The sequence below is a fragment of the Osmerus mordax genome, chromosome 18, assembly GCF_038355195.1.
Source record: "Osmerus mordax isolate fOsmMor3 chromosome 18, fOsmMor3.pri, whole genome shotgun sequence".
NCBI classification, from domain to species: Eukaryota; Metazoa; Chordata; class Actinopteri; order Osmeriformes; family Osmeridae; genus Osmerus; species Osmerus mordax.
In genome coordinates this window covers 7,715,943-7,742,601 of record NC_090067.1, presented here as the reverse complement: position 1 = coordinate 7,742,601, position 26,659 = coordinate 7,715,943, and the positions used below count along the sequence as shown (strand labels likewise).

The window sequence follows — 26,659 nt, the reverse complement described above, 5'->3', positions numbered from 1 at the left end:
CTCCTATAGGTACTCCTGCTAGTTTGTTTCTGTTCAAAGTTTTCAGGAGGTCAATAATATAATAAAAAATTAATAAAAAAACAACAACTATAGGACAACCTATTGCAAAATAGTTTTGTTTTATTTAGCATTTGTTTCTAATGTGTCTAAAAGGAGATGTGGTGTGTTGGGAGTGCTTTGTTCTGACAAAGGCATCCATCTTAGTTTGTTAGCAAGGGCTTTGCTCCGTGTTTCTCATTGCAATGTCAACTATCCATCACAGATGTCTGTTTTTAGAAGAGAGCAAGAGATGGTTTGGTGTAAATGTTGTCATTGCAAAGTTTATTTTTCTGCTTGTCCACACACACACACACATTTTATACTGTATACATACATACACACACAATGGATACACATTCAGGCAAAATTATATATTACTCTTTAGGCGCATAATTTCTGTAAACAGTGTATACTTTGTTCCACTTCAGTCCTCCTTTTTATTTGAAGGACTTTTAGACAAATTCCATGAGTCAGTTATTCAGTGTGAGATCAGGTGACCCTGGCAGTTCCCTCTGACCAATCCAGAGAAACTCCCACACAGCCATCCAATCAGAGAACAGCGTAATTGTAGGCCTCCCCGTACCCGGCCTCCCTGAGATACTTCTCTGTGTCCAGGGGCTCGGGCACCCGCAAAACAGTCCTGTCATTGGCACTTCTCTCTCCTGATTGGATCTTCCGGATCAGCCCAGCCAATGGGAGGCGCTCCTGGGGACTCCACTGCACGCAGGACTTAATTGTAGAATAGCTGAAAGATATTTTTTACAGATCAATCTTTAATCAATCACGCATTTATTGCTTTCCTTTTGTCAGTCTTTGAATACCATGGAGACAACATCATTTGGGAAGATGATAATTCAGATCTAATGCATTATTGTTTTCAATGTGTTAATGATAGCTGAAGGTATAAATATATATTTGTGTGTGTGTATATATATACACATTCTGTTAGTGTGGGGATCTCACAGTGAGTTAGAACAGCTAACAGGCCTCTTCATGGAGTTCCCTCTCTGGAGGTACTGCAGCAGCTCACTGGCCAGGACTTTTGGGAAGGGAGGGTCACCTGGAAGAGGAAGTGAACAGTTCAACAATGCAGAAGTGCCCCACTGTAATTCAGCCATTGCTGGTTGTTTGGTTAAACCAAGAAGAATTAGACACTCACCAAGTGTCACCATCTCATAGAGCAGTATACCAAAGGACCAGCTGTTGGAGAGATTATCACCTGATTTAACTTACTATACTGTACATTCAGTATTCTGAAAATACATACTACTACAAACAAATACATGCTACTATCAAACAGTATTCAACTTTTTGCTGGTTATCTAATTACCATAGGTGATCCAGCCAATCAGATGAGATACTTACATATCACTACTTTGATTGATGTCTCTCCTGGCCAGTATCTCAGGAGCCTGCCACTTCCTCAACTCCATGTCCTCCAGCTCCCATGGAGTCCCCATCTGGCCCCGCCTCCTGTACGCTGGGCCCAGCCCCCAGAGCTTGGCTGTTAGGTCCTGACCAACCAGCACACTCCGGGCACCCAAGTTGCCATGGATACAGCTCTTGCTGTGCAAATATTCCTAGGTGGAGGAACAGAGGTGAACTTGAGCTGACATTGTACTTGGTAAGAATAACATTAGAGGATGGAGAGAGAGAGAAAATGGGTGCTATAGTCATTTTCAGTTTTTTAATCCAGATTTCTCAATGAAGAGAGGATGTAGAAAGGAAAGCAGAGTGAAACCAACCAGAGCAGATGCCACCTGTCCTGCCATGATGAAGATGCGTTTTTCTGTGAGGTCACATGGTGACCCCTCACCTGTGTGGTCCTGCCAAAAAAACAAACATTTTAAACTTTAATTACTTTCTGAATCCCAATTTCAGTATCAGTTGCATTGATATACTTTAGCCTAAAGACTATTACTGTACTACCAACAATAAAGACATAGTGACAGTTTTTTTACCTAGAAGTAGGCCAACACGTATGTTAGTTAATGTATATGACTGCAGTATGGTGTGGAGTATTTTGCTATTCACTGTCTGCTGTACCTGTCTCACCCTGCAGAGATAACCCTGCAGTACCTGTCTCACCCTGCAGAGATAACCCTGCGGTACCTGTCTGACCCTGCAGAGATAACCTTGCAGTACCTGTCTCTCTCCAGAGATAACCCTGCAGTACCTGTCTCTCTCCAGAGATAACCCTGCGGTACCTGTCTAACCCTGCAGAGATAACCTTGCAGTACCTGTCTCTCTCTCCAGAGATAACCCTGCAGTACCTGTCTCTCTCTCCAGAGATAACCCTGCGGTACCTGTCTCTCTCTCCAGAGATAACCCTGCAGTACCTGTCTCTCTCTCCAGAGATAGCCCTGCGGTACCTGTCTCTCTCTCTCCAAAGATAACCCTGCAGTTCCTGTCTCTCTCTCCAGAGATAACCCTGCAGTACCTGTGTAACCCGGTGGAGATAACCCCATGGTACCTGTCTGCACCTCCAGAGATAACCCAGCAGGTCTCTGTGCTCTAGCTCCTCTATCACTGTAACCATGGGCGACCGCACGGACACGACTCCCATCATATCCGGCAAGAAGGGGTGGGGCCCCAGCTCCGACAGGAAGGAAGCAAACCCCAGGAAGTGCTGCCGTTCACCGGCGTCTGCTGATTCTGGTAAGAAAAAGGGAAGAGTCTTAGATTCCGGGATGTATTTCTGCTTTCGAGACAGAATGTTTTGCTGATTTGGGTAGCTAATCAGTACTATCAGTTTTTTCCGCAGAATACATTGTCAGATATTGTACGTCATAAATATAGCCTTGTCCTCTTCCTACTAGTAACTGCATGGCAGCCTTAGTCTGTTACGGTGTGTCACCTTTCAGCACTCGCAGAACGACATCCCTGTTCTCCATCCTGGCCCTGTAGACAGTCACAGAGGCTCCTGGAATCACGAACAATGACCTGGGCAGAGGAGTGACCAGCTGGAAGGAACCAGGCTGCCTCTCGCTGGCCATCTCCGGTACTGCAGCCAATGTGGGCGGGGCCATCGTCCTGCTAGGGGTTGTTATGGGTACCACCTCATGTTCCAGAGGGTTGAGCTCAGTAGGAGCTGCGTAGAGGAAGGGATTTGAGGGAAGAAAGGAGATAAATGAAAGAGAGAGAGAGAGAGAGAGAGAGAGAGAGGGAGGTTGAACTTGAAATCAGCCTTACCTACTGTGCTGTGGTAGATTTATAACACAGCACTGCTAAAAATAATGAATCAATGTCATGCAGACACAGACTCAAACCCTAAAACACACACACACACATACACACACATAACACACTCACCATCTATGCCCCGTAGGTTGTGTCTCTGACTGCGTGTGCGTCTGTGTTTGTGTCTGCTCGCTCTGTTTCCTTGTGGCGGAGTGGTGTTCGGGAGAAGCGTTGGGGCTGGCGTGCGGTCAGGGCAGAACTTCAACAGGAAGATGGTCAACAGAGCGACCAGGAAGATCACGAGCAGTACAACAGGAACTACAATCACTTCCTTTTCATGATTCAGGACCACTGAGGGAGAGATGAAGGAAGTCAGAGAAATGTAGCGGGTAGGGATGGAGAGAGACAGAAAGAGGAGAGAGAGGCTGAGGTTGAGGTTGCAGAGTTGTCAGGATCTACAGTAGTAGATAAGCATGAAAGCATTTTCACTTGCTTTGGACAGTGTCGAGTGTTTCCACAGTCTGTGTACATGACACAGCTGGACCCCACCTATTTGAATACCTCACTAAGTACTGGTGTTTGTATCCTTTGTAAGATGAAACAGTGATTTATGAAGGTAAACTTGAGTAACTAGTACAGTGGCAAGAGCATTCATGGAAAAACACATAGTGTCATGTAATACTTCGTCATTCCACTGACTGAAAGCTTAGCTCAGCCTATTGACACATCACTGGTAGTCTTAGCTTCCACTAAGTGTGACAGAATTAGCATGTCAATAGAAACTAGTGAAAGCAAATCCTGCCCAGCGCCCATAGTTTGTTTGGTGAAATGTACAGATCGACATGATCAGAGTTAGATGTGCTGGAGAGTAACTGATCCTTTAAAGACAGATCCTTGTCTTATGTGTGGAAACAATGAAATAGACTGGATTCACATACTATACAGATGGTGTTTACTTTCTGAAGCCAAACAGGTGTGTAATGTTTTTCCAAGTTTGATTTTTCCTCTATTTGCTATGTGTTTTTACCTGTGTACTCAAGGCGTCTGTCCAGACTTTGTTGAGTCAACATGATCTGACCTTATCTCCAATGGTTGCAGCACTGTTAATTTTGTATTGTTTGTAAAAGGCGGTTTGGTACAGAGGCATATTTATTGTACTCTGTTAACATGGGGTTTGAGCCCATTGAGCATCTGTACCTGAGCATGGCTTGGCTTGGTTGAGGTGAGATGGAGGCGGAGGCTTCAGGGGAGAGATGGGTTGAGGAGAATAAAGAGAGCGAGTACTGAGAAGGAGAGTGACACTCACCACAAAAGGTGTTTCCTGATGCACACTCTACGTCTCCCTGTGACATCCTGTGGAACACACACACACCCACACACGCACACAAGCAGAAAGTACAGGTCAGCAGCACCTCCAAACCCCTGAAGTTCAGAGCTGTAGTGACTCAGCGTGAAGCCTGCTAGCTGGGCTACTCATCCCTGGTTACAGACACAGTACGAACACCTCTCTCTTCACCCAGAGGTTGCCATGGTCACCATATCCCTGCTGTCAGACCCAGAGAGCATTCTGTGTGGGGTCCCATCCCATGTATTGGCTGAGTTATGAGGTTCATAAAGCTGGTTACTGTCAGCTGAACTGTGGAGACTAATACTATATGACACGCACATGGCATGGTGTCAGAATAACCCACGGTTGAGCAGGCATTCATAACGTGTTCTAATAACGTACAAGCGGGCAGGGCTGGGCATGTCTTACACTGGTGTCAACATAGCTAGGATTTAGGCCTAGTTTTGGGAAGCACTCTTTTTATACAAAGCTGACCTTAATCGTTTCATTTGAGATGGATCACAACTGGACTCAGGTGCTTGGGCTTGTTTAACACGATCAATACACAGATTTACATGATTTCATGTGGTTCAGTGGAACCATGTCACTGAAGTTTCCGAAGATTGATACACACGGGATATTCAAATCTGTACACCACAGGTTCAGACGAGGTTACAAGGAAAGGGATATTATGGCATGGTAGCCATCATATAATAGCAGGAAGAGACCATGCTATGATATGGAACAATTAGAAGCTTACGAGAGTTCCTGGTTCATAGGTTATCAAATGCACCACTATATGAAAATAAAACAGTTGATATGGATAAAGAGAGAGAGAGAACAGAAGAACTTTAGGACCACTTACAGTACCAGTCAAAAGTTTGGACACATTTTCCCATTCAATTGTGTCCAAACGTTTGACTGGTACTGTATATACCTAAGTATTACCAAAGTATGAATAGGTTAACTGCACATTATCAGTAATACTATAACATTTTAACACCTGGAGTTAACACCTGGACTATTATACCAGAAAAAGGTTGTAGTAGTGATCAAACTGTTGACCGAACTGCTAGTTTTTACTGTTTTCTGAGTGGGGAAATGTGAGGTAAATGTCCCTTGTTGATTCTCCCATCCTTGTGTGTTTTTTTTACAGTACAGCAACTGTGCAAGTGTACAAATACAGATTCAAAACAAAGCAATTTCTCTTTCTGTCTCAATGTTCTGATCTATCTTTGTTCACATTTTTCTATTCATTATTTCTGTTAATCTCTAAACCCAACCACGGCAGGTGCAATCAAACTCACCTGTCGCACGCTCCTCCACTGCTCTCCGGCACATTACAGAGGGATGGGCCTTCTCTCACAGGCTTCCATAATTGAGTAATCTTAAGGTATCGTATGTGGTCAGAGAGAGTTTCTTTGCGTGTGTGTGTGAGGGGAGTTATAAAGGATGTCTGTTGGACTCCTCCTGCTCAGAGCATGTTGTTGTTGAGTCGTCACTCACATTCCTACATCTGGTTTCTGTTACCTACACTGCCCACGTCTAGACAAGATGAACCAGTCTAACTGCATTACTGGTGCTCTCGGATGCACGTGGCATGATCACACACACAGGCAGACATTCACACACACGTGATGTAAAAGAGACACACTGAAATCACTGAGTGTCTGCATTTTGCAATGTCACCTTACCTGGCATTTTGTGTTGGAGTGCCCCTAAATCAGTCGGATGTGGAGTCGGCATAATCAGGGCACACAGTGTTGTTTCCTCTCTTTGCTACGACATGCTTGTAATGTAGACTGGCTTAGCCGTATATGACTGACTCTCCAGGATGTTGCATTATCTTGTCGGTGAGGTCTCTGTTCTTTAATCTCTCTCCCTCTCTCTTGTTCTCTTGGTACTGTGTTGTAATACTTCCCCACGTCTCTCTCTCTCTGTTTCCCAGGTTGACCACACCCTTAGCTGCACCTCTTCCTTCCACCCTTAAGGGTGTTTTTGTTTCAAAGCCCAACATAGCGGTCTCCGAATTGTTCTTCACACTTCCTCACTGCCCACCTCCAAAACGACACCACATAACCTACCCTTAGTTAAACTGGTCTAGCCTCCCCTATTGCCAGACCTCCCTCTCTTCCTGTTCGTCCTGCTCTCTCTCTCTCTCTCTCTCTTTTATCTCCCATTATTGTGTAGTCCTGTTTAAATTAACGGGTGATCAAAGTGTTCCAGGGTTACCAAGGGAAACGTGATTACGTCTGATGAGGGAGGGAGGGAGGGAGGGAGGGAGAAGAGGACTGAAGGAAAGAAAGAGAGAGGGCAAGATAGAGAGAGGCATGGATTGGTTAACACACCCTGCCCCAGTGTGGCCATGGACATGGGGGGGGGGGGGGGGTGGGGGGGGGGGGTGCTACTGCTTGAGGGCTAGTTTACACCATGTAAGAATATGTGTGTGTGTGTGTGTGAGAGAGCAAGCAAAGAAAAATGAGCAAGAGAGGGAGAGAGAGCATGAGATTGCATGTATGAGAGAGTGAACTAGAGTGCACCTGTGAAAGAGAAGCATGTGCATTAAAGAGAGAGAGAGAGTGTGTTCGGCTGCACGCCCCCTGCCTGAGAGTAGCGGAGACACTCAGCCAGTGGAGGGGATTATTTTTGGGTCAGTGACAGTGTGTCAATGGCCGCAGATGCGTCGCAAAGGAAGGCTCTGAGATACCAACAGACCCTGGTTAGTGCCTCTGGCTCTCTCACCCACTCCCTCTCTGTCTCCCTCTTTCTACCTCTCACCTGTCCTCCCTCACCCTTCTCTCTCGTCCTCTGTAGCTGGTTCCCTCCATGCATGTTGTGTGCTGTGCTTTTCTTTCCTGTCTCCTACGGTTATTGGAAAATGAATACAATAATTCATTAACTATATAATCTCTGGAATGACGTTGCGAGTTTTGCAGCTGTGGACTGTGCAGTCAGTGAGTCAGTGTGGTTGTTTGCGTGTGTGTGTGTGTGTGTGTCTGCTGGTTAAGCAGTCTGGTCACAGTCACGCAGCAGGTTTTCTAGAAGACCATGTTCTTCCACGATTTGTCGTAACTCTCTCTTTCTCTCCCTCCCTGCATGTCTCTTTCATTCCTCTCCCCGCTGGTTTCTCTTTCTTTCTCTTCTTCTCTCCCTATCTTTCTCTCCCTCTCCTTGTCTTTCTCATTTGAACTCTCTCCACTCTCCACATCCTGTCCACTTTATCACTGTGTCACCTGTCAACCTCTCATCTTCCCCCAAAGTAGAGGGGGGGGGGGGTGATGGATGTGTGTAGGAACCTTAGTTCTGTTTACTTTCTTGATCCTGAAGTAGATTCAAGAACCTGCTCATGCATGTGAACTGTTGTTGTTAAAGTTCCATGCCACATTATAAAGTATGTGTTTCTCTAGAACTGCACAGTCATGCACCAGTGACATTTGGCAATTGTGTTTGTTTGAAAGATTTTGAAGACTTGAAATGTTCAATAATTGACTAGTGTAAGTATTATGAAAAACATTATACATAACTATATGTAACTGTTAATCATAAAGTTGCAAATAACTGTGTGTGTGTGTACTGATGGCCATGTGAATTGTAATAACTTACTATCACCCATAGCACTAGGCTATATTCAGAAGTGTCACTTTTTCAGCCAGACCTTGTCTTTGTGAGTGTATTTGCATGTTTGTTTGTATTGGTATATTTGTGTGTATTTATGTCTGTGTGTTTATCTATATGGCGTAATGTTGACAGGACCCAGGGGAATGCCTGTCTAATACCCTCTATTTTAGAAGACCTTCATATGCATTAAGTTTGACTTTACATAAACTGATACAATGACATGCACCTACATGTAGCTAATATAGCTAGCTACTACTGCTGGGAGTATCACAGTCCACAGACAGGTTCAGGGAGAGATCGACACAGACGCAGTGCCACAGGTAGATTGTCAGACATACAGTAATGTTAGATTGTCCAGAGTGCGACATGCAGGACAGACAAAATGGAGAAATACTCTGTGGACATTTATCTATTATAATGCCATGTTAGGAGCCTATCCTTATGTAAACTTAAATTAGTAGAACTTCCTCAATACCAAGTTGGGAAAAAAATAAAAGTTAAGACCTGCTCTTTGAGGTGACACCGGTATTTGAGATTCTAGTCCAGAGTAATACAGACTTTCACTTTGAATCGGTATAGACACACCTTGGTACATGCAGGATGAGTTTTCTGGCCATTTTAATCATGTGACTACTTCCTGTGATTCGTCCAGGCATTTCAAATGTAATGTCCCAAAGTCCTTGATGGTCAGTTTCAAGGACGGATAGACGGACGGCGAGAGAGAGATCAGGATTGCGAGAGATTGAGAGATAGACCTGGAGGGTGAGAGATAGAGAGGGGGAGAGGTGTGGAGAAGTGTGTCGGCGATCATTGGGTCACACCGGTTCTAAATATAACCCCCAGGGTAGAGTTACATCCAGAAAGAGGGAGAGATAGAGGGAGAGAGAGATAGAGAGGGAGAGAGAGAGAGAGGGAGATAGAGAGAAGGGGAAGGTAGACCAGAGAAGGCGAGAGAGGAGGAGGCAGGTGTTTAGGGGGTGTGAGGTGTATAGGGTCCGGGGGGGGGGGGATTTTGAGAAAGCAAGGGATTACATGTACTGACAGAGGAGGAGTGGAAGGGAAAAGGGGAATGACTGAAATGGACAGATGAGTTTGTGTAAGAGAGAAGTGACAGGATGGTATGGGATCCCTGTAACGTACCATTCTATGAGAATCACAACAGGTGTGGTCATCCATAGCAGAGTAACTTCAGCAGTGACCTAGCATGAACTAGCTAGCAAATAGCCCGATGACATGATTGACGGCAGCTTAGCAGTCTGAGACACAACTTCAGTAACCTATTTTAAATAAATTGTCAAGCTATTGTAGGAAGTTTAGAGGGTGTGGTGTTGTTCTTTTGTTCCCAGTAGAGGGTTGATGTAAGCCTGGTGGGTTGGTAACAGTCAAGCTGTTTGCTTTCTGATAAAAGGGCCATGCCCAAACTATGAAAGAATGTGTCTTTGTTCAGCATTGATGGTGTCTCGTGATGCTTCATTATGTTGTGAATGTCTTATGTCATGGCTTACTGTAGGGTCCTAGATAGACAGGCTCTCAGTGGACTGATGGTGTGTGTTTGTGCAAGAGAGAAAGGGGATCAGGTTGGTCTAACCTCTCTTCCAGATGCCATGGAAGCTGTCCAGATCAGATTCATGTAGATGTAGACCCCAGCTTCCGCTCCAGGAAGATTTAGGTCAACAAGTTGAGGAGTCTATTCCTGTGGTGGCCAGGGCAGGACAGACCACTGCTCTGTGACACCCTGACTTTCCCACGCTCTGGGACATCTGCTCATGTCCATGTGCATTTCTTTTTTTATTTTACTCACAGAGAAGATATAAGAAGTCTGTTTTGACTCTTAGCAATTAAGTTGATTCATCACTGAGTCTTCATTGGGATTTTTTCCTGAGCAAAGGCCTGTGGGTAACGTAGTTCTCGTACCATTCCCCCTTTCAAGCTCCATGGAAAGTAATTTCCCGCTGTTTAGGCATGTGGGTAACGTAATTACGTTCTCCTTAAATATAAACCTTTTTTTTTTTCTTTCAAAAATATATTTGTACTTGTAGGCTTCCATGTAGGCATATAACTGTATTTTCTCCTGAACAGCTTTATGGGTAACGTAGTTCTCTTTCCTCTCAGCTGTATGGGGAGTACCACGAGCACCACGGCGGGTCAGGCAGGAGAGAGGCCACCCGCCTGCTGACAGAGAGACAGTTCAAGAAACATGGCCACCAACATCATCACGGTCACCAGCACCATGGACTCCATCATCATGGACACGGCCACCATGGGCACAGTCACCATGGTCACGGCCACCATGCGAGGCATCGGAGTCAGCACCACTCCAATGCGGAGGCAGGGTCTGGTCAGGCGGGACAGCCTACAGATCAAGAGCACAGCTCTTCTATAAAGAAGCGGCGTTCCTACACAAAATGCAAAGGTCAGGGGTCAGAAAAGCTGTAAATAGTGAGAGGGCGACAGCTATGTTATATGAGTGCAGGAAAATAGTTAGTAGATGTACTTGGGTTTTAACCAGACCATGCATGTGTCTGGGCTATCTTGTGTACTACTTGTACTTGCTGGAAATTAGATTATTGTTGCTTGCTTTCCTACAGGTACATGCTCTTGTGTTTCTTCCCATTGGCACTTATTTGCTTATCACAATGTATGCTTATGTTTTGGCTATCCGCAATGTTTTTTGGGGCTATCTCGTTGTTTATGATCATTGACCTATGCACTTTTTGTAAAGCTTTCTCTTGGAAGTCGCTTTGGATAAAAGCGTCTGCTAAATGAGTAAATGTAAATGTGCTTGTGATGAAACCCGTTCACACTCTGTCCTGTGCTCTCTCCAGACTGTGTGATGCGTGTGCAAAGGTTCCTGGTAACCAAGCTTGGTGAGGATTGGATCTTCCTGGTCCTCCTCGGCATCAGCATGGCTCTAGTCAGCTGGTCCATGGACTACGCCAGCGCTAAGAGCCTTCAAGGTAATAAACTACTATACCCATCATGCATCAACACATCATTTCCCCACTGGACACACCATTTATTGATAACATTTGCATGGGGGCTTTGAAAGACCACTCTTCTTATTAATTCTCTGGTCGACTGGTACCATGTGGACAACTAATATGTTTCTAACCAACATTCTAACACAACAGGTCAGTACTCTTTAGTAGTATGGTTTCTTCAGTCACAATGTAGGTTAATCCTTTATATTTTTGCAGTTTAGCAAGTCAAACGGTCTGAAGTCCTTCAGAAGTGTCTCACAGACGACAATCAGCACCTTTCAGTCTCGACAGATTGGCCTTTAACCTTTGACCCCGTCCAGGGGTGGTCTTTACCGTGTTATCCTTGTAATTGTGAGTCTACCCTGCTATGACTAATCTTCTTCCATGCCCTTGGTCCCCCACCCCCTTGCCCCCGTGCTCCCCCAGCCTATAAGTGGATCCACATGGAGCTGAGAGGTAACGTGCTGTTGCAGTACCTGGTCTGGGTCTCCTATCCCATGATGCTCATCATGTTCGCCTCCTTCTTCTGCCACCTGGTCGCACCGCAAGCCATCGGTGTGTACCCGCCTCCCTGCCTCCCTGCCTCCCTGCCTGCCTCCCTGCCTGCCCGCCTGCCCCTCTCCTTGCTTCCTCTCTCCCTTCCCTGCTCTCTTCCTCACAACCCCTACCGATCTCAGATATCGCTGATCCACTGACTTCAACTTGCCTTCCTCCTTGTCCATCTCTTTCCGTCTTCCCTCTCTGCCAGGGTCGGGTATTCCGGAGCTGAAGACTATTCTGAGGGGAGTCGTGTTGAAGGAGTATTTGACCTTCAAAGCCTTCACAGCTAAAGTCATCGGCCTCACTGCTGGCCTTGGCAGTGGCATGCCTGTAGGAAAGGAGGTGGGCATCCATCCACTCACTCCCACACACACTCATACCCGTACTCACACACACACATACACACACATGGTCTAACTCTCTCCCTGTCTGTCTGTTCTTATAGGGCCCCTTTGTCCACATAGCCAGCATTTGCGCTGCTGTTCTCAGCAGACTCATGTCCTTCCTCTCTGGGGTCTATCAGGTAGGCACTCATGAAGCCAGGGCTTGGAAACATACACATGGTTACAACAAACGTATTTGGCAGTTATTCAGTGAGGCAGGCATTTTCCATTTACGCTTTCTCTTTCATCCTCTCCTCAAATGCCCTTGCTAGTTCTGTCCTCTCTCTTATTGTCCCTCACTCCCCATTCCTCTGTCCCTCTCTTCCCTTCCGCTCTCCCTCTCCTCCTTCTATCCTTTCCCCTTCTCTTCATACTTTATCCCCCTCCCCCCTTTTCCGCCCTTAACCCCCTCCCCCCTCCATGTGTCAGTAGAGCCCATACTGCTACACAGACATCTTGACAGTGGGCTGTGCCGTGGGGGTGGGATGCTGTTTCGGGACCCCTCTGGGAGGTACTGCTCCTCCTCCCTTTCTCGTACTCCCCTTTGTCCTCTCTCTTTTTTCTACCCTTTTCCACAGTTTGTAAACAGTGGGATTGCGGGAGGATTGCATAGCACAGACCTAATGTAACAATTACAGATCCTTTCACAGTGTCTGTGACAAGATCTATCAGGATCTAACATCTCTGTCTCTCTTCTCTCTCTCTGTCTCTCTCCTCTCTCTCTCTCTCTCTCTCTCTCTCTCTCTCTCTCCTCTCTCTCTCTCTCTCTCTCTCTCTCTCTCTCTCTCTCTCTCTCTCTCTCTCTCTCCATCAATCTCTCTGTGTTTATCAGGAGTGCTCTTCAGTATCGAGGTGACGTCCACCTACTTTGCGGTGAGGAACTACTGGCGAGGTTACTTCGCTGCCACCTTCAGTGCCTTCATCTTCAGAGTGCTTTCCGTCTTCAACAAAGATTCCGGTGGGTTCTCTGGATGACCGCCGATGACTCTGTCAAGTCGTTTATAGGAGTTAAACTAGAGGGCGCCATTTCTCTATGGAGCTGTCTCTGAGGCGTTAAGCTGTGCCAAAGTTTTTTGCATCGGCCACTAGGTGGTGCCATCCTGGATTCTGTCCTGTTGACCATCTTGATTCTGTAGCTACATGGTTCCATCTAGATCAAGATCTTAAGAACCGCCTTTTGTCCCTTGCCCCTCCCTTCTCTACCCTGTCTTCCTCCTTCCACCCCCCATCTCTCCCCCCTCAACCACTCACTGCCTCCCTCCCCATCTTTCCCTCTTGTCGCCCTCAGTCACCATCACTGCTCTGTTCCGTACCAACTTCCGCATGGACTTTCCCTTTGACCTCCAGGAGCTTCCTGCCTTTGCAATCATCGGGTAAAAGAGAGAGAGAGGAGGAAGGAGAAGAAGGGGAGGGGGCATAGGGATGAGTGTTAGTAATGGTCCTACGATCCAGAGAAAATTCTATGACATCCTGCTGGTACAGAGGAAGTGATGTCATGCAGGTTTTGCTGACCCTGTGTGCAGGATCTCCTGTGGCTTCCTGGGGGCGTTCTTTGTCTATCTGAATCGTCATGTGGTGCTCTTCATGAGGAGGCCCAACGCCATGACTCGCTTCCTCACCAGACAGTAAGACACAGGGGAGGGCCGTGTGTGTGTCAAACAGGAGTATCTTACACAGTTTGACAGAACATGTTAAAGCTGTATTTGAATGACTGAATTGAATTTCTTTTCCAGCCGACTGATCTTTCCGGCTGTTGTGACCTTTGTAATTGCCACTTTGACCTTTCCCCCTGGGTTTGGACAGTTCATGGCCGGAGAGGTCAGAGTTCAAAACAATTTTTTTGTCCAATGTCTTTTGACTTTAATACTTGAGGGCTTTTTGACATAGACCCACCCCCCCCCCCACAGACACACACACACACTGTAATCATGAACAGCTCTCTGCTCTGTCACCTTCTGCAGAACAATACTTGAATGCGTAATGTGTTTTCAGGTACTTAAAATAGCCTGTCTAGTGCCAATAAAGTGAGGTGTTCGTGTGTGCCTGTGTGTGTGTGTGTGTGTGTGTGTGTGTGTGTGTGTGTGTGTGTGTGGGTGGGTGGGTGTGTGTGCGTGTGTGCGTGTGTGCGTGTGTGCGTGTGTGTGTATGCGTGTGTGGTTGTAACACCAGCTTCTGTACCCTCTAAGCTATCCTTTTGACACAGTTGGCAGCAAGTGTACATTTTAAATACAAGAAATCTGCAGCAATGAATCAGAAATATGCAGTACAAGGGCAACATTGTCTGTTACATGTTAACACTTGTCAAAATGACATTTATATACAGAGTATGTACACACTTCCATCACTTTTCCAAATGAGCTATTCACCTTTCTTTACCCCTCCCCCCCCCCTCCCCTTCCACAACCACCCCCTGGATTCTACCTCCAGCTCATGCCCAGAGAGTGCATCAACTCTCTGTTTGACAACTTCACCTGGACCAAGATCTGGGGCTCCCCCGCCCCCCCGGGGCTGGGCCGCTCCTCCGCCTGGCTGCACCCTGACATCAGCCCCTTCGTCATCCTCCTCCTCTTCTTCATCATGAAGGTCATCCTCTTCACCCTCCCTCCGCGGCTTCACCGACACTCCGTATCTTTCCGCTCTGTGTGTCTTCTGTTTGATTCGACGCAGAGCAGAATAGAATCAAATTGAATAGAAACGTATACAACTTTCCCTCTCGTAGTTTTGGATGTCTGCGGTTTCCACAACGATGCCCATCCCCTCCGGGGCCTTCATGCCAGTTTTCATACTTGGTAAAATGAATATATTTTTTTTTATTGTAGAATCAAAACAGATTTTAAACATCTGTAAGATATTGATAATGTGGAGAGAGGATTCTCTGTCAAAGACATCAGCCAGGTGATGAATGTGGTGTATGCTGGAGCTTGTTGCACTTCAGATAAATAGTGGGGGTGGGTAGGATTTATGTCTGATTATTCTACTTCATACACACACACACACTAATAAACACACACACACACAAGGAACTGCCCTGACACCTGGCCCACCCCCCTCCAGGCGCGGCCTTCGGCAGACTGGTAGGAGAGATCATGGCCGCCCTCTTCCCCCACGGGATCCTGTTTGACGGCATCTTGTACCGCATCATCCCTGGAGGGTATGCTGTCATTGGTCAGTCTCCCTTTGCTCCTCCTCCCCCTCCCTCTCCTGCTCCCCCCTGTCTTCCTTCCTCTCCTATCTCTCTCTCTGTCTGTCACATCCCAGAGAACCCTTTAGTCGGACAGGGACATGTCAGCCTGTGTTCCTTCTCCTCTCCTCTTTTCTCCTTTCCTCTCCTCGTCTCTTTAATGTCATCCACCATCCCCCGCTCACCCTACACCTCCCCTTCATCCATGCCCTCTTTCCTTCCTGTAGTCCCATCCCCCCTTTGATCCTCAATCGTTCTACGTCCACTCACTGACCGGTACATCAATCAATCTGTCTCCAAATCTGGCATCATGTGATCGCTCACCTCTTCACCCTTTCTCTCTCCCTCTCTGCACCCCCTCCCCCCATCCCATCCCATCCCCCCCCCCCCCCCCCCCCCCCCCCTTCCGGGTCACAGGAGCAGCAGCGTTGACGGGGGCAGTGACCCACACGGTGTCCACTGCGGTGATCTGCTTCGAACTGACAGGGCAGATTTCCCACATCCTGCCCATGATGGTGGCGGTGATCCTGGCCAACATGGTGGCCCAGGGCCTGCAGCCCTCGCTCTACGACTCCATCATCCAGGTCAAGAAGCTGCCCTACCTCCCCGAGCTGGGCTTCGGACACATCAGGTACCACTCCGAGGGCAGTTGAAAAGCTCTGGCCTCTTCCAACACGAGGCTGGGCTGGAACTTTGATAGACTGACCTGTCCGTGTATTTATGTGTGTGGTTTTAGTTGTATTTTATTTATTGATGTACTGTTTATTAGCCTTAACATTCCAAGGCAGATGATACAGTAGTTTTGATGATAGATTCATCAGCTTCAGGGGTCATGTTGACTGTGTTGTATATCTCTATGTTGTATGTAACTCCAGCCAGTATAACATCTTTGTGGAGGACATCATGGTGCGAAAAGTGAAGTTCATCTCTTCTCAGACTACCTACAGGCAGCTCATACACCTGCTGGAGTCCACAACGCTGAAGACGATCCCCCTGGTGGACTCCAAAGGTAAAGCAACCTTCACACCTTTTTCTTTTCTTTTGTTTTTCTAAAGAGCTCCTCCCAGCTCCTGGTTTATCACAAGTAAAACGGATTCATTGACATGTTTTTCTGAGTGTTACACATCATTTGTTTCAGTACCACCGTCATCCTCGCTGTGATTGGCTTTCGTTCTGTCTAGAATCGATGATCCTATTGGGCTCCATCGACCAGTCGGAGCTGCTGGCTCTGTGTGATTGGTGGCTGTCGGCAGAAAGGCGGATCTTGATGCAAGGCCAGACTCTCCAGATGCAGAACCAGTGCGCCAGGGACAGCTGGGAGTCCTTGGCCTTCGTGGACGAGGAGGAAGAGGGCGAGGAGAGCGGAGTCAACGTGGGTGTGAGAAACGTTGTCCAGGACTGAGGAAACATTTGAATATACGGTAGCATGATAACAAATTCCTGCTTTTGTCATTTTCCAGAGTACCCCTGTGCAGGAGGAATGTAACGGGCCCCTCCCCTCCCCTAAGCCTCCGGAGCCCTCGTCCAATCACACAGCCCCTGGTGAGTTGTCCCCTCCCCTTGGGACCCATGCTGTCCAATGGGGAACCTTTTCAAAGTCTGAATAACACGACCTGGTCAGATACAGGCTCTCTGTATTCATCAGATGCAGAGGAGGTTGAATATTAATTGTATTCTAAATCTTTTCATCCTCACGTTTTCCATCTGTTGTCCTCCTCTCCTCTTCTCCCTCTCTTCTCAGACAAGGGATCTCTCCAGTCCATGGGGAGAACTCTCCGAAATCTCTTCACAGCCAGAGACAGTCAGACAGAGGGACAGTCTCAGGTAATATTCTGTAGCAGACAGACAGACAGACAGACAGACAGATAGACAGGGACAGATAGACAGAAGGACAGTCACTGGTAACATTAGGCGTGCAGACAGACACACAGGCGGACAGACCAACATTGTGGCCAATTAAAAAGCATCACCTGTTCATCACCATGTCTGCACGTCAACCCACAGTGTCCTGATTGGATGAATCCACAAAAAAAAAAAATCTGAATGAGTCATGTGATACTCCCTGAGCTGTGTCCCTTCCCAGCGAATCAATTGTCCCAGAGTAACGAGCTGTTGAGATGCAAATGGAGGCCGTTCTTGGCGATTGATCCATGGAGAACCGTGTAGGATTTTTTTCAAACGGGAAACATAAATATTCATCCATTGTTTATTTGGTTGGATGAATCTCATTAAATAATCTCCAGTCGTTTTCTATGTATACAAAACGCCTTGATGTGATTGTCTGTGATATGTGCATAAGTTCATATGAGGATGGGGATTGGATATTGTTTAAGTGCTTCACATTCAAACATGTTCCATCTCTCACACATGGAGATCAGCCAGTAGAATAAGAAACAACTTGTTGTTGCTGTAGTTGTCGTGGTGATGGGTATTCACTTGGCAGATGCTGTCGGTTGGCTCCATACATGCTAATGGGGATATGAAACAAATGTATGCTTATACTTTCTCAAATACATGCATGTAAACAGAGGATTTGAATGGGATTTCAGCTTGGCTCTGTCCTCCATGACTCTGTGTGTCCTCAGTGGTTCATGTTTGGCTTGACAACAGTGACAGCTGGAGTGCCAGAGGTGTTTGGCTGTGTGAATCAGAAGACTTATGATCAAACCTCTCTCTCTTTCTCTTCTTTCTTTTTATCATATCCCTCCTTTCCCCCCCAGGAGCCCTCGCCCCCACCCCTCTCAGACACCATGACTCCAGAGGAGGTAAGTGATGTCACCCATAAGGTTTTTAGCTTCAGTCCCCCAACTCTATAGCCTCATGTTGGATCTCCCTGGCACCCGACCAAGTTATTAGAGGATGCTCCCCCTGAAAACGCTCCAACACTCCAGTGTCCTTGTCAGAGCAGTCTTGGTTGATATGTGGAAACCAATAAGAGGGTTAAAAGGTGCCAACCACCCTAAATCTAAGCTGGCGCAGTGTGACGGATTTAAAGGGTTTCTTTGACATCGAGTGAGCCTCAGCCACCCCAGTCACCTACCTCAGCCAATGACAGTGTTGACTCAGACCCTGACCTTGTTTCTCATTGGCTATTGCAGATTAAGGCATGGGAAGAAGCGGAGATGGACAAGCCAATGGAAATCGATCAGATCCGAATAGACCCATCCCCTTTCCAGTTGGTGGAGAGGACGTCATTACACAAGGTTGGTACAGAAAGTATCGTAAATTATTATCCAAAAAGAAGTGAAGAAGGATGAATGTTTATAGGATTGAAACACGGCCCCCAGCCAATTAAAATAGTGGTACTTTATGATGCTGTGTCTAGACTATACTCCTCTGAGTTAACTGTGGAGAGGAGTTCTGTCTGAGCAGGGTCATGCTGTAGGTAGGAAGTAGGAGAGTCTAATTTGATGTGTGACCTTTTGTGTATGTTTCCATCCCAGACCCACACACTGTTCTCATTACTGGGCCTCAGCCATGCCTACGTCACCAGCATCGGAAAACTGGTTGGAGTGGTGGCACTGAAAGAGGCAAGGCGGCTCTCTTTTTCTCTCTCTCTCTCAATTCTTCTTTCTCTCAATATTCAGACTTTATTTTTCATAAATCATTTTCTCTCTCTTTTCTAAGGCACTCTGTATGTCCTTCTGGATGAAATCATCTGCTAAATGAATACATGACATTGGCGCATGATAGATATGCCGCTGTTCTCTCTCTCCACCTGCAGCTCCAGAAGGCGATCGAGGGCTCTACGCGTAGCGGTGTCCGACTTCGCCCCCCTCTGGCCAGCTTCCGCAACATGGCCCGGAAGTCCTCCAAGCCCCCTCCAACCCCCTCCGCCCCCTCGTCCCCTGTCGCCCCTGCCTCGCCCCTTCCCTGCCCTGTCCTCCCCCACTCAACGCCCCCTGTGCCTCCCCACTCCACCAAGGAGGAGGAGGAGGAGATGGTGGTGTGGATCGAGGGGGTGTCCAGGGACGTGGTGGTGAACAGCAGCAGCAGCAGCACCACAGGGACAGGCAGCACTAGCAGCAGCAACAGCAGTCCCTCCCTGCCCCCGTCCTCTCCTCTCGCCGTCCCCTCATCCCCTTCCCTTTCCATCCCTCCCTCTCCTCCTCCTCCTGCCATCCCCGCCTCCTCTCCTCCTTCCTCGCCCTCTTCCTCTCCACCCTCCAGCTCTCCCTTCTCCACTTCGGCCATCCCCCTCTCCTCCCTTGGGCCTGTGCTAGAGCAGCTGAGAGAGGAAGAGGAGGAAAGCGATGATGAAGAGGTCATTTAGAACAGTTAGACTGTTGTGATTAATTACATTTTTATAAATAACATGTTTTTTTTATGGTGGAACTTCTTATAGTGAATTATTTATCCATCCCTCCCTCTCATCCTTTCATTGTTCCTCCTTCTCTGTCTGCGTGCTCTTCTCCATGCCTGTGAATCCACGAGGACCTTCATTATGGGGAAGTCAATATTTACTTGTCAGATGAACATGAACAGAATCGCTGATTTTAATCAGAAGCAGAGCAACCAGTAGCAGTGTGACCTCAAACAGCAAAACCCCAACCTTGAGCATGGGAGGATGGGCCAGCGCTATGATTACCGTGTTGTCTTGATGAATGACCGTTGACAACCAGACCGACAGCACGCAATCACGTTTAACAATGCTGAAAGAATTTTAACTAGAGAATTCCCAGTATCAGAAATCATTAGGAACTGCAAATTGAGGGATTATTAAATAGACACATAAACCACAAACAATTAAATTATAAATACTTTTGTAGAATAAGTACGTATTTTTGTCTATATTTAATAATAACATACTCACTTAACTTTTATCCAAAGCACCATACAGGACAGGGGGATTTGAACCTGTGACATATCTGCAGTCAAATACTCCAGCTACTGAGCTATGATCTTGTCCCTGATTGTATCTTTGAGGACATGTTAATGCTTGGTTTAAAACCGGGGATTGTTTCTCCATGGTTTTAAAAGGCACCTTCAGTATTGTGCAGCTGTGTGGTTTCAGTATTTCAGCCCAACCCCCAGGAGAACCGATGCTGTGAGCAGAAAAAAGGATCTGACGTGTTTAATCTGAGGAGTGGCTGGGCCCTTTATTAAATTCACCCTTTCCCCCTTCTAAAATTGCTTCGATTATGATCCTGTGACCTCTTTTGTTTCTCTCTCTCTCTCTCATCTGCTCTCCCCCGTTCTTCCTTTGCTCCTTCATGCTCTTTTCTCTCCTGCTCCTTCAGACTGATTCCCAGGTGGTTACCTATGGCTTTAAAACTGCAGAGGTTGGAATACAGGATTCTCTTTTTGTTTGTGATTTCATGTGACATTCTGTATGTGTAGCTCTTACTATGAGACAGGAAAATGTGTTTGTGTTTTTGTCATTGGTTGTGTTTTATTTATTACTTCTTAGATGCCAATTTTGTCAGGATGTTTAAACAGTGAACAATGTAGTTAATAAAAGTTGCTAATCTATGTGTTGCACTTTGGGTATGTTAACTTCTCAATAAGGTATGTTGCAACACCAGTGCCAACAAGAATAGTATCTTTTGAGAATATATATTTTTACTCACTTACATTCATACATACTGTACTTACATACATATATACACACACACATACATACATACAAATACATTTAGCTTTATGGGCTTTTTAGTTTTATTAAAAAAGCATGTATATATATTATTACTTTGTATACTGATATGGCTAAATCACTTTTAAAAGCATGCACTTTCTTTCAGTTGTCTCTGGAGTTTTTCCCAGTGTCCTTTTTCTCTCTTTTTACCTTTCTGCTTCATCCATTCTTCACTTCATTACTCCAGCCCTCCATCCAGTAATTACCTCCTCAAAGTTCTGTATCATAGGAAACACCAATGCGCTGGCCCTCGCTAGTGTTTTTAAGTCCAAAAGTTCAGTTGTCTCCTCAGATTCTCACATGACTCAGCCCCCATGTTGGTTTTATCTGCAGCTGAAAAAGATTCTTCTCAGTCTCTGATTGGGTACATACCTGGGAGGGGGTGGAGACTATTTTGATTGGTTGATTAATTGATAAGTATTTCCAGCCTATTTGTCAGTCTTTATCTGACCACACCCCGATTGGCAACCTTCAATTGGTTGCCACAACAACAATGGAACCCTCCTCTGCCTCTTCATCCTTTTCCTCTAGCGATTGGATGACGCAGGGCGTGACATCAAAGGGGAGACGACCCATGATTGGTTCTGTGGGGACCAATCCCGGGCTGAAGCTTCCGATTGGCATTGCATTCTCTCGCAGATAAGAGGGGGTTAGAGTGGCAGGCTCCGCCTCTAAGGTTAATGTAACCCCTTCTTCCTGTTAAAAAAGGAAATATTTTTCACTTACAGTAAGTGTGCATGTAAAACTTCCTTGATTTATTCAGTTTTAAGGAAATTTATTTTCTTTGGAACAACACAAAATGATTTTAACAAAACCAACGCATTAGCCTCACCTTGGCTTCCTCCTCTTCCTGCTGCTCTGGAATGCACTCTCTCTCCACATCCGCCTCCAACATACCGACCACACCCCCAACCAGGTCAGCCATTGGCTGACAGTTCATCTGTCCGACGATCTCCACCTGGTGAGCCTCCACCTGTGCTGAACCCCATAGGTCAGCCAGGCGAGGGTGGGTGGGCAGACCAAGACTGTGGATGGTGCTGTTGGGTGTGGCTTGGAGAGAGTGGGAGGCACTGTGTAGCCGGTGCTCCATTGACTGAATAGAAGAAGAAGAAAAGTAATGAGTTACCTCACTTCTTTCTCTACCAATGTTAAGACACGGTGGGTAGGAAACGAGGGGGGAAGGAAGGGAGGGAGGGAGGGAGGGAGGGAGGGAGGGAGGGAGGGAGGGAGGGAGGGAGGGAGGGAGGGAGGGAGGGAGGGAGGGAGGGAGGGAGGGAGGGAGGGAGGGAGGGAGGGAGGGAGGGAGGGAGGGAGGAATGGTTGGAAAGGGGGGAAAACCCTGTTCCTTCAGCTTATTCAGATATACTGTATAATGACAAAACATGAATACATAACCTCATTAGAGTACGTTTGTGGCCAGAGGACTGGGTTGATTCATCCGTTGCCCCTGGCAACAAGGACTGCAGTGAATGATGAATGGGAACTCACCTGTTGCTGCTGCGGTGCAATATAGACTCGCTGGAGAATCCCAAGGACACTGCTACTCTTATTCAGACCATCCAGTCAGCCAGGCTGCTGATACCAGTCTACCTCATCTAAAGCTGTATTTTCCCTACCATCACACGGTTTTTGTTGTTTGCAGTTTGAAGAACTGCAGCAGTTGCTTGGGCCGATAGTGCTAGAGTTGCTCATGTCAAAATGACACCACCCACAGACCAGTTGAACTCATAAGTAAAAAACAACAACACATCCAAATCCATTTCCCATGGAGCCTCACCTGTTGCTGCTGTTGGTACTGCAGCAGCTGCTGATGCTGGAAGTGCTGGAGATGCTGGAACTGCTGGAGCTGGTTCTGCTGCTGCAGGCTTATCGGCTGGCTCTGCTGCGTGTAGCCCCCCACCCCACCCTCGTACCCCTCCCCCCCAGGCGTACCCAACCCCCCGCCGCCCGCCACGATGAAGGAGCCGGCCGCCGGGGAGGCCACGCCCGAGGGCTCATTGCTGATTGGCTCCCAGGCATCTGAGGAGGAGAGGCAGTAGAGGCCCTGGGAGACGTAGGTACGTGGCCAGACGTCCGCAGAGGAGGGGTGCAGCACCTGGTCTGGAGGGATAGAAGGGAGGGATGAGAAGAGGAGGAGAGTGGGAGGGAGGGAGAAGGAGGATGGGAGGGAGATGGAGGGAATATGAGAAACAGGAAAGCGGTAAGAAGGGATAGAGGGGGGTAGGAGAGGAGCAGAAGGGGAAGAGGGATGGAGGGATGAGAAAAGGGAGGTTGAGGGGTTAAAAGGAAGAAAAAGCAAGGAAACACTAACACTAGTTTGGGTTTCTTTCATCTTTCTCTCAGACAGGATGACAGGAGACCGGCCCAGCTCCAAACAGAAGGAGCGTCCAATGAGCTTCAATCTAAATGTGTTTCCTTACATCAACTCTGAGTCACTTTCGCTGAGACCACTGACATACAAGGTGAAAATAAACAAAACCACATTATTTCAAATCACCTAGAACTTTCAAAGTGAAAGAGAAGGAATGGAAAACAGAGAATATTTTATTTTTGTTCTATTGACACTAATAAGCACATTTTAATTGTTTGTTGCCATGTGTAGATGAAGCAGGCAGCAGGACCATATGGCGGTGCTAATGGGAGGTGGGGGGGGGGAGTCCTTGTGTTCACCTACAGGCTTGGGTCCCTTGGGGCATACACTGTTCACTACGACTGTGGAAAACATAGTAACACACAGCCCAGCTCGCTACAACACTGGGGAACACAATGACACAGCAGCACTCACAACACAATCCTGAATCGAAATGCCAGGACACCCTTCGCTAATGCTGCCATTTTGAGTTATTCTGCTCTGACAGTAAGATTTCTCCACTGTAGATGAAGGCGTGACACACCTCTCTCTGAGCCTGTCAGCCCGGCTGCAGGCCACATCAATCAAACCAGAGTCAACAAGATCAATCAGAGCACACAGACAGACACACATTATACACACACACACATCCTCCTAAGGGCAAATATGGAGGAGAGCTGAACTGAAGGTGTTTTATCTCCTGTAAGTAAATCTGATCCATCTATGGAGTCGAACAACGAATATGCTTTATGTTATATAACAAAATGCATCAATATAATAAACAATTGTTCAGTGATATGTCTCAAATATAATATGTGATATGTGAACCGTGTTCCAAAAACGGCTGCAGGGAGCACAGCACTCAAACAGCCATTATTGTAGTCCTCTGTCAGCAACGTCTGTAGTCCTATACCTCGGCTGGTGATGCTCTCCTGGTTGACCTCACTCAGGTGGGCCACGCTGCCCTGATTGGAGCCAGCACACAGGCTCTCCCCCTCCATGTTCCAGCCAAACAGAGTAGCCTGCGAGATGGCAAACTGCTGCATGATACCTGGCAACAGAAGTAGAGAACAAACTCTGTTTTAGTTGCATAATTGCCTCCAACTGTTTCTTGCTGTAGTGCTGTAGTAGAAGTGCTGTAGCGTTGAGACTGTAAACACTGGTTTTAACTGGTCTCATTAAAGTGGCTTCATCTAGGAGGGAATGGTGCCTCTCTGACACATTTCTTTGGGCTCTGAGTCTGAGTCTGACCTGCTGCAAAGCGGGCCTCCTTCTCTCCGTCACTCATTTCGCTGTAGGCGTCGTTTTCCAGCCGCCTCTGCTTCTCTCGCTGCAGCTTGGTACGTCCCGAACACCCCTCTGGCCCAGCGGATGGTATGCCCCAGCTCTGCCACTCGATCATGTGGGCCACTCGGCCCTGAGCCATGGCAGTGGGCTTGGTCACCTTGTCCTTCATGGAGCGACTCACACCTACAGGAGCAAGGGGTGGTTGTACAAACGATGTGTCAGTGCATACGTTCTATCACGTGGCACTCGTTTAGCAACCCTGAGCAGCCCAGATGGCTGGAGTGTCCTCAAAATCAAGGAAACCCCACCCATCCTGGATACCCCAAGGAATTACCCGAGCACCCCCTATGTGATGAAGGATGGCAGGTCACAAGGTTTTAAGTCGTGAAATGATGTTGGGAAGCGTGAGATTTATTGGTGAAGAGGCTACAATGCTGTGTGTGAATATGAATCTCCACACAAATGTCTCTTCCTGAAAGTAGGCCACACGAACAAGCTCTGGTGGGTTGGGTGGAAGGATGAATGAGTATTGGGTTTCACTGTGTGTTTTATGAACTGTCCGTTTGTCTGTCAAGACAAGTTTGTTTGATCAGGAGTTCTGAGTTCTGAGTGCAGAGCAGTGAGGACTGGGTAGAGCAGGCCAGTGCACTGGGCCGTGTTTAAATAGCACGCTGATTCATCACTCCACATCACATTAAACCATCAGACTCAGACATTAAACATGGCAAAGTAATTAAAAATGTGCAGAAAAGTCATCTTTGCTGTAAACACTAGAATGAAGAAGCACCATCACTCACAAACTCCTCATTAAAATGTTAATATCGGAAGCTAACCGGGGCCGAATTCCCATCGTCTAAATGTTTGGGGGAGAACAATAAAAATCTAATTAAATCAACTGAGTGTGAAGTGAATACATGGAGCTGAAAGCACTCATGCTGGGCTAAAACCCCCTCTCAACAAATACAGATAGAAATACAACTAATTGTCCATGAAACAATGCAAATAATGTTCAGAATACAAATATTCAGAGAATGCATTGTTTTTTTTTTATGAGATGAAAGTGGGACTGGTGATGATGAATGTTGGTGTTGGGGCTTTTACCATTTAAAAGTCAATATACTCAATAAACAGCACAAAAGATCTATAGATATCAATTCCTTCAACTGTTTTACACAAAAAAAACAATTAAAAAACGCAATATTATACTGGCACTACATTTCAACAAAAGACACACAAAAATAGTCCCAGTTACAAATATAGAAATGCCAACACTGTACAAAAAAAAAAACTACATTTCCAACCTAAACACCACAGTAGAACTACAATTCCCAACACACCCATGGAGATGCTAGGTGCACTTCACTTTCAACTTTTTGAAAGTGAAATTAGTGAAAATCTGGTTGGATTCCATCAATGACCTGGGGTCAGGCATTGACGTGTATTGTCAATGGAGGCAGGAAGTGAAAAGGATAGGAGGCACCCATGGGGGCTGCCATGTTGGCTCCATCTCAACCCCCTGGTCTGGAGCCAACATGGGGTTGGTTTACCATCTATCAGGACAGACACACACCTGACACACCTGTCAGAGAGGACTTAGCCAGAGCACCGATCCCGTAGGCATTAGAGTTCCGCTTCAGACGAGGGAGGATGGAGGTGGTGTCTTCCATAGACAGCTGGAGGGAGGGATGAGGAAGAAAAGAGAGGGAGAGGGAAAGCAGCGAGAGAAATTGATTTGTTTGAAGAGAATAAAGAGGCTTAATGTTTGAACAGGTAGTGGGATCATACTGTAGCCTCTTGACTACAAGTTGGTTGAAGATGAAACAAGACATTTGAGAGTGTGGTGACATCACAGACTGAGAAAAGTGAGGAAAGATTAGTGTAGGGGGGTGGAAAAAATCTGGAAAAAGTCTTTCAAATTGAAAAGAACCGCAAGGCACACATACTACCATGATTTTCAACAAGATTCTCAGAGACAAATATGCAAATCACTTCACCCGTTTAGCATCACAGTGATTATCAGCCCATTTGGCACTGCCGTGGCCTGTGATTCTCACACATAATCAACAGTAACAGTGTGTCATTAGCTGTATGCTACAGTAGTTTCTACCAACTGTTGCAATGCCTTTCAAAGCCTACTG

At 46.7% G+C, this 26,659-nt stretch overlaps 3 protein-coding genes across 4 annotated transcripts; 1 reads left to right on the top strand and 2 right to left on the bottom strand.

Moving 5' to 3' along the window:
• Positions 1-165: 165 nt before the first annotated feature.
• styk1a (serine/threonine/tyrosine kinase 1a) lies at positions 166-5,998 on the bottom strand. Its single transcript, XM_067255177.1, has 10 exons — positions 5,854-5,998; positions 4,526-4,572; positions 3,352-3,570; positions 2,897-3,130; positions 2,513-2,694; positions 1,785-1,865; positions 1,405-1,619; positions 1,199-1,239; positions 1,003-1,099; positions 166-784 (listed from the first exon to the last, which is right to left on the bottom strand). Exons 2-10 carry the CDS (start codon positions 4,569-4,571, stop codon positions 589-591), a joined length of 1,311 nt encoding a protein of 436 aa, XP_067111278.1. The 5' UTR covers position 4,572; positions 5,854-5,998; the 3' UTR covers positions 166-588.
• Positions 5,999-7,193: 1,195 nt separating this feature from the next.
• clcn1a (chloride channel, voltage-sensitive 1a) lies at positions 7,194-20,708 on the top strand. Of its 2 annotated transcripts, none has more exons than XM_067255168.1 (23): positions 7,194-7,265; positions 10,277-10,577; positions 10,990-11,121; positions 11,572-11,700; positions 11,894-12,027; positions 12,131-12,208; positions 12,501-12,579; positions 12,901-13,026; positions 13,357-13,441; positions 13,592-13,693; positions 13,802-13,886; positions 14,496-14,651; positions 14,788-14,857; positions 15,123-15,233; positions 15,667-15,880; positions 16,125-16,258; positions 16,431-16,621; positions 16,710-16,791; positions 16,991-17,073; positions 17,970-18,014; positions 18,348-18,452; positions 18,693-18,779; positions 18,974-20,708. In XM_067255168.1, exons 1-23 carry the CDS (start codon positions 7,215-7,217, stop codon positions 19,520-19,522), a joined length of 3,129 nt encoding a protein of 1,042 aa, XP_067111269.1. In that variant the 5' UTR covers positions 7,194-7,214; the 3' UTR covers positions 19,523-20,708. The 2 variants fall into 2 exon arrangements, with proteins under 2 accessions (XP_067111269.1, XP_067111268.1); XM_067255167.1 differs by having other exon boundaries at positions 7,215-7,265; positions 15,123-15,219; positions 16,186-16,258.
• A 553-nt stretch (positions 20,709-21,261) lies between these two features.
• fam131ba (family with sequence similarity 131 member Ba) lies at positions 21,262-24,704 on the bottom strand. The gene is made up of 5 exons (XM_067256411.1): positions 24,486-24,704; positions 24,148-24,285; positions 22,662-22,984; positions 21,717-21,977; positions 21,262-21,580 (listed from the first exon to the last, which is right to left on the bottom strand). The coding sequence occupies exons 1-5, from the start codon at positions 24,688-24,690 to the stop codon at positions 21,356-21,358; spliced, it is 1,152 nt and encodes a 383-aa protein (XP_067112512.1). The 5' UTR covers positions 24,691-24,704; the 3' UTR covers positions 21,262-21,355.
• Positions 24,705-26,659: the final 1,955 nt, after the last annotated feature.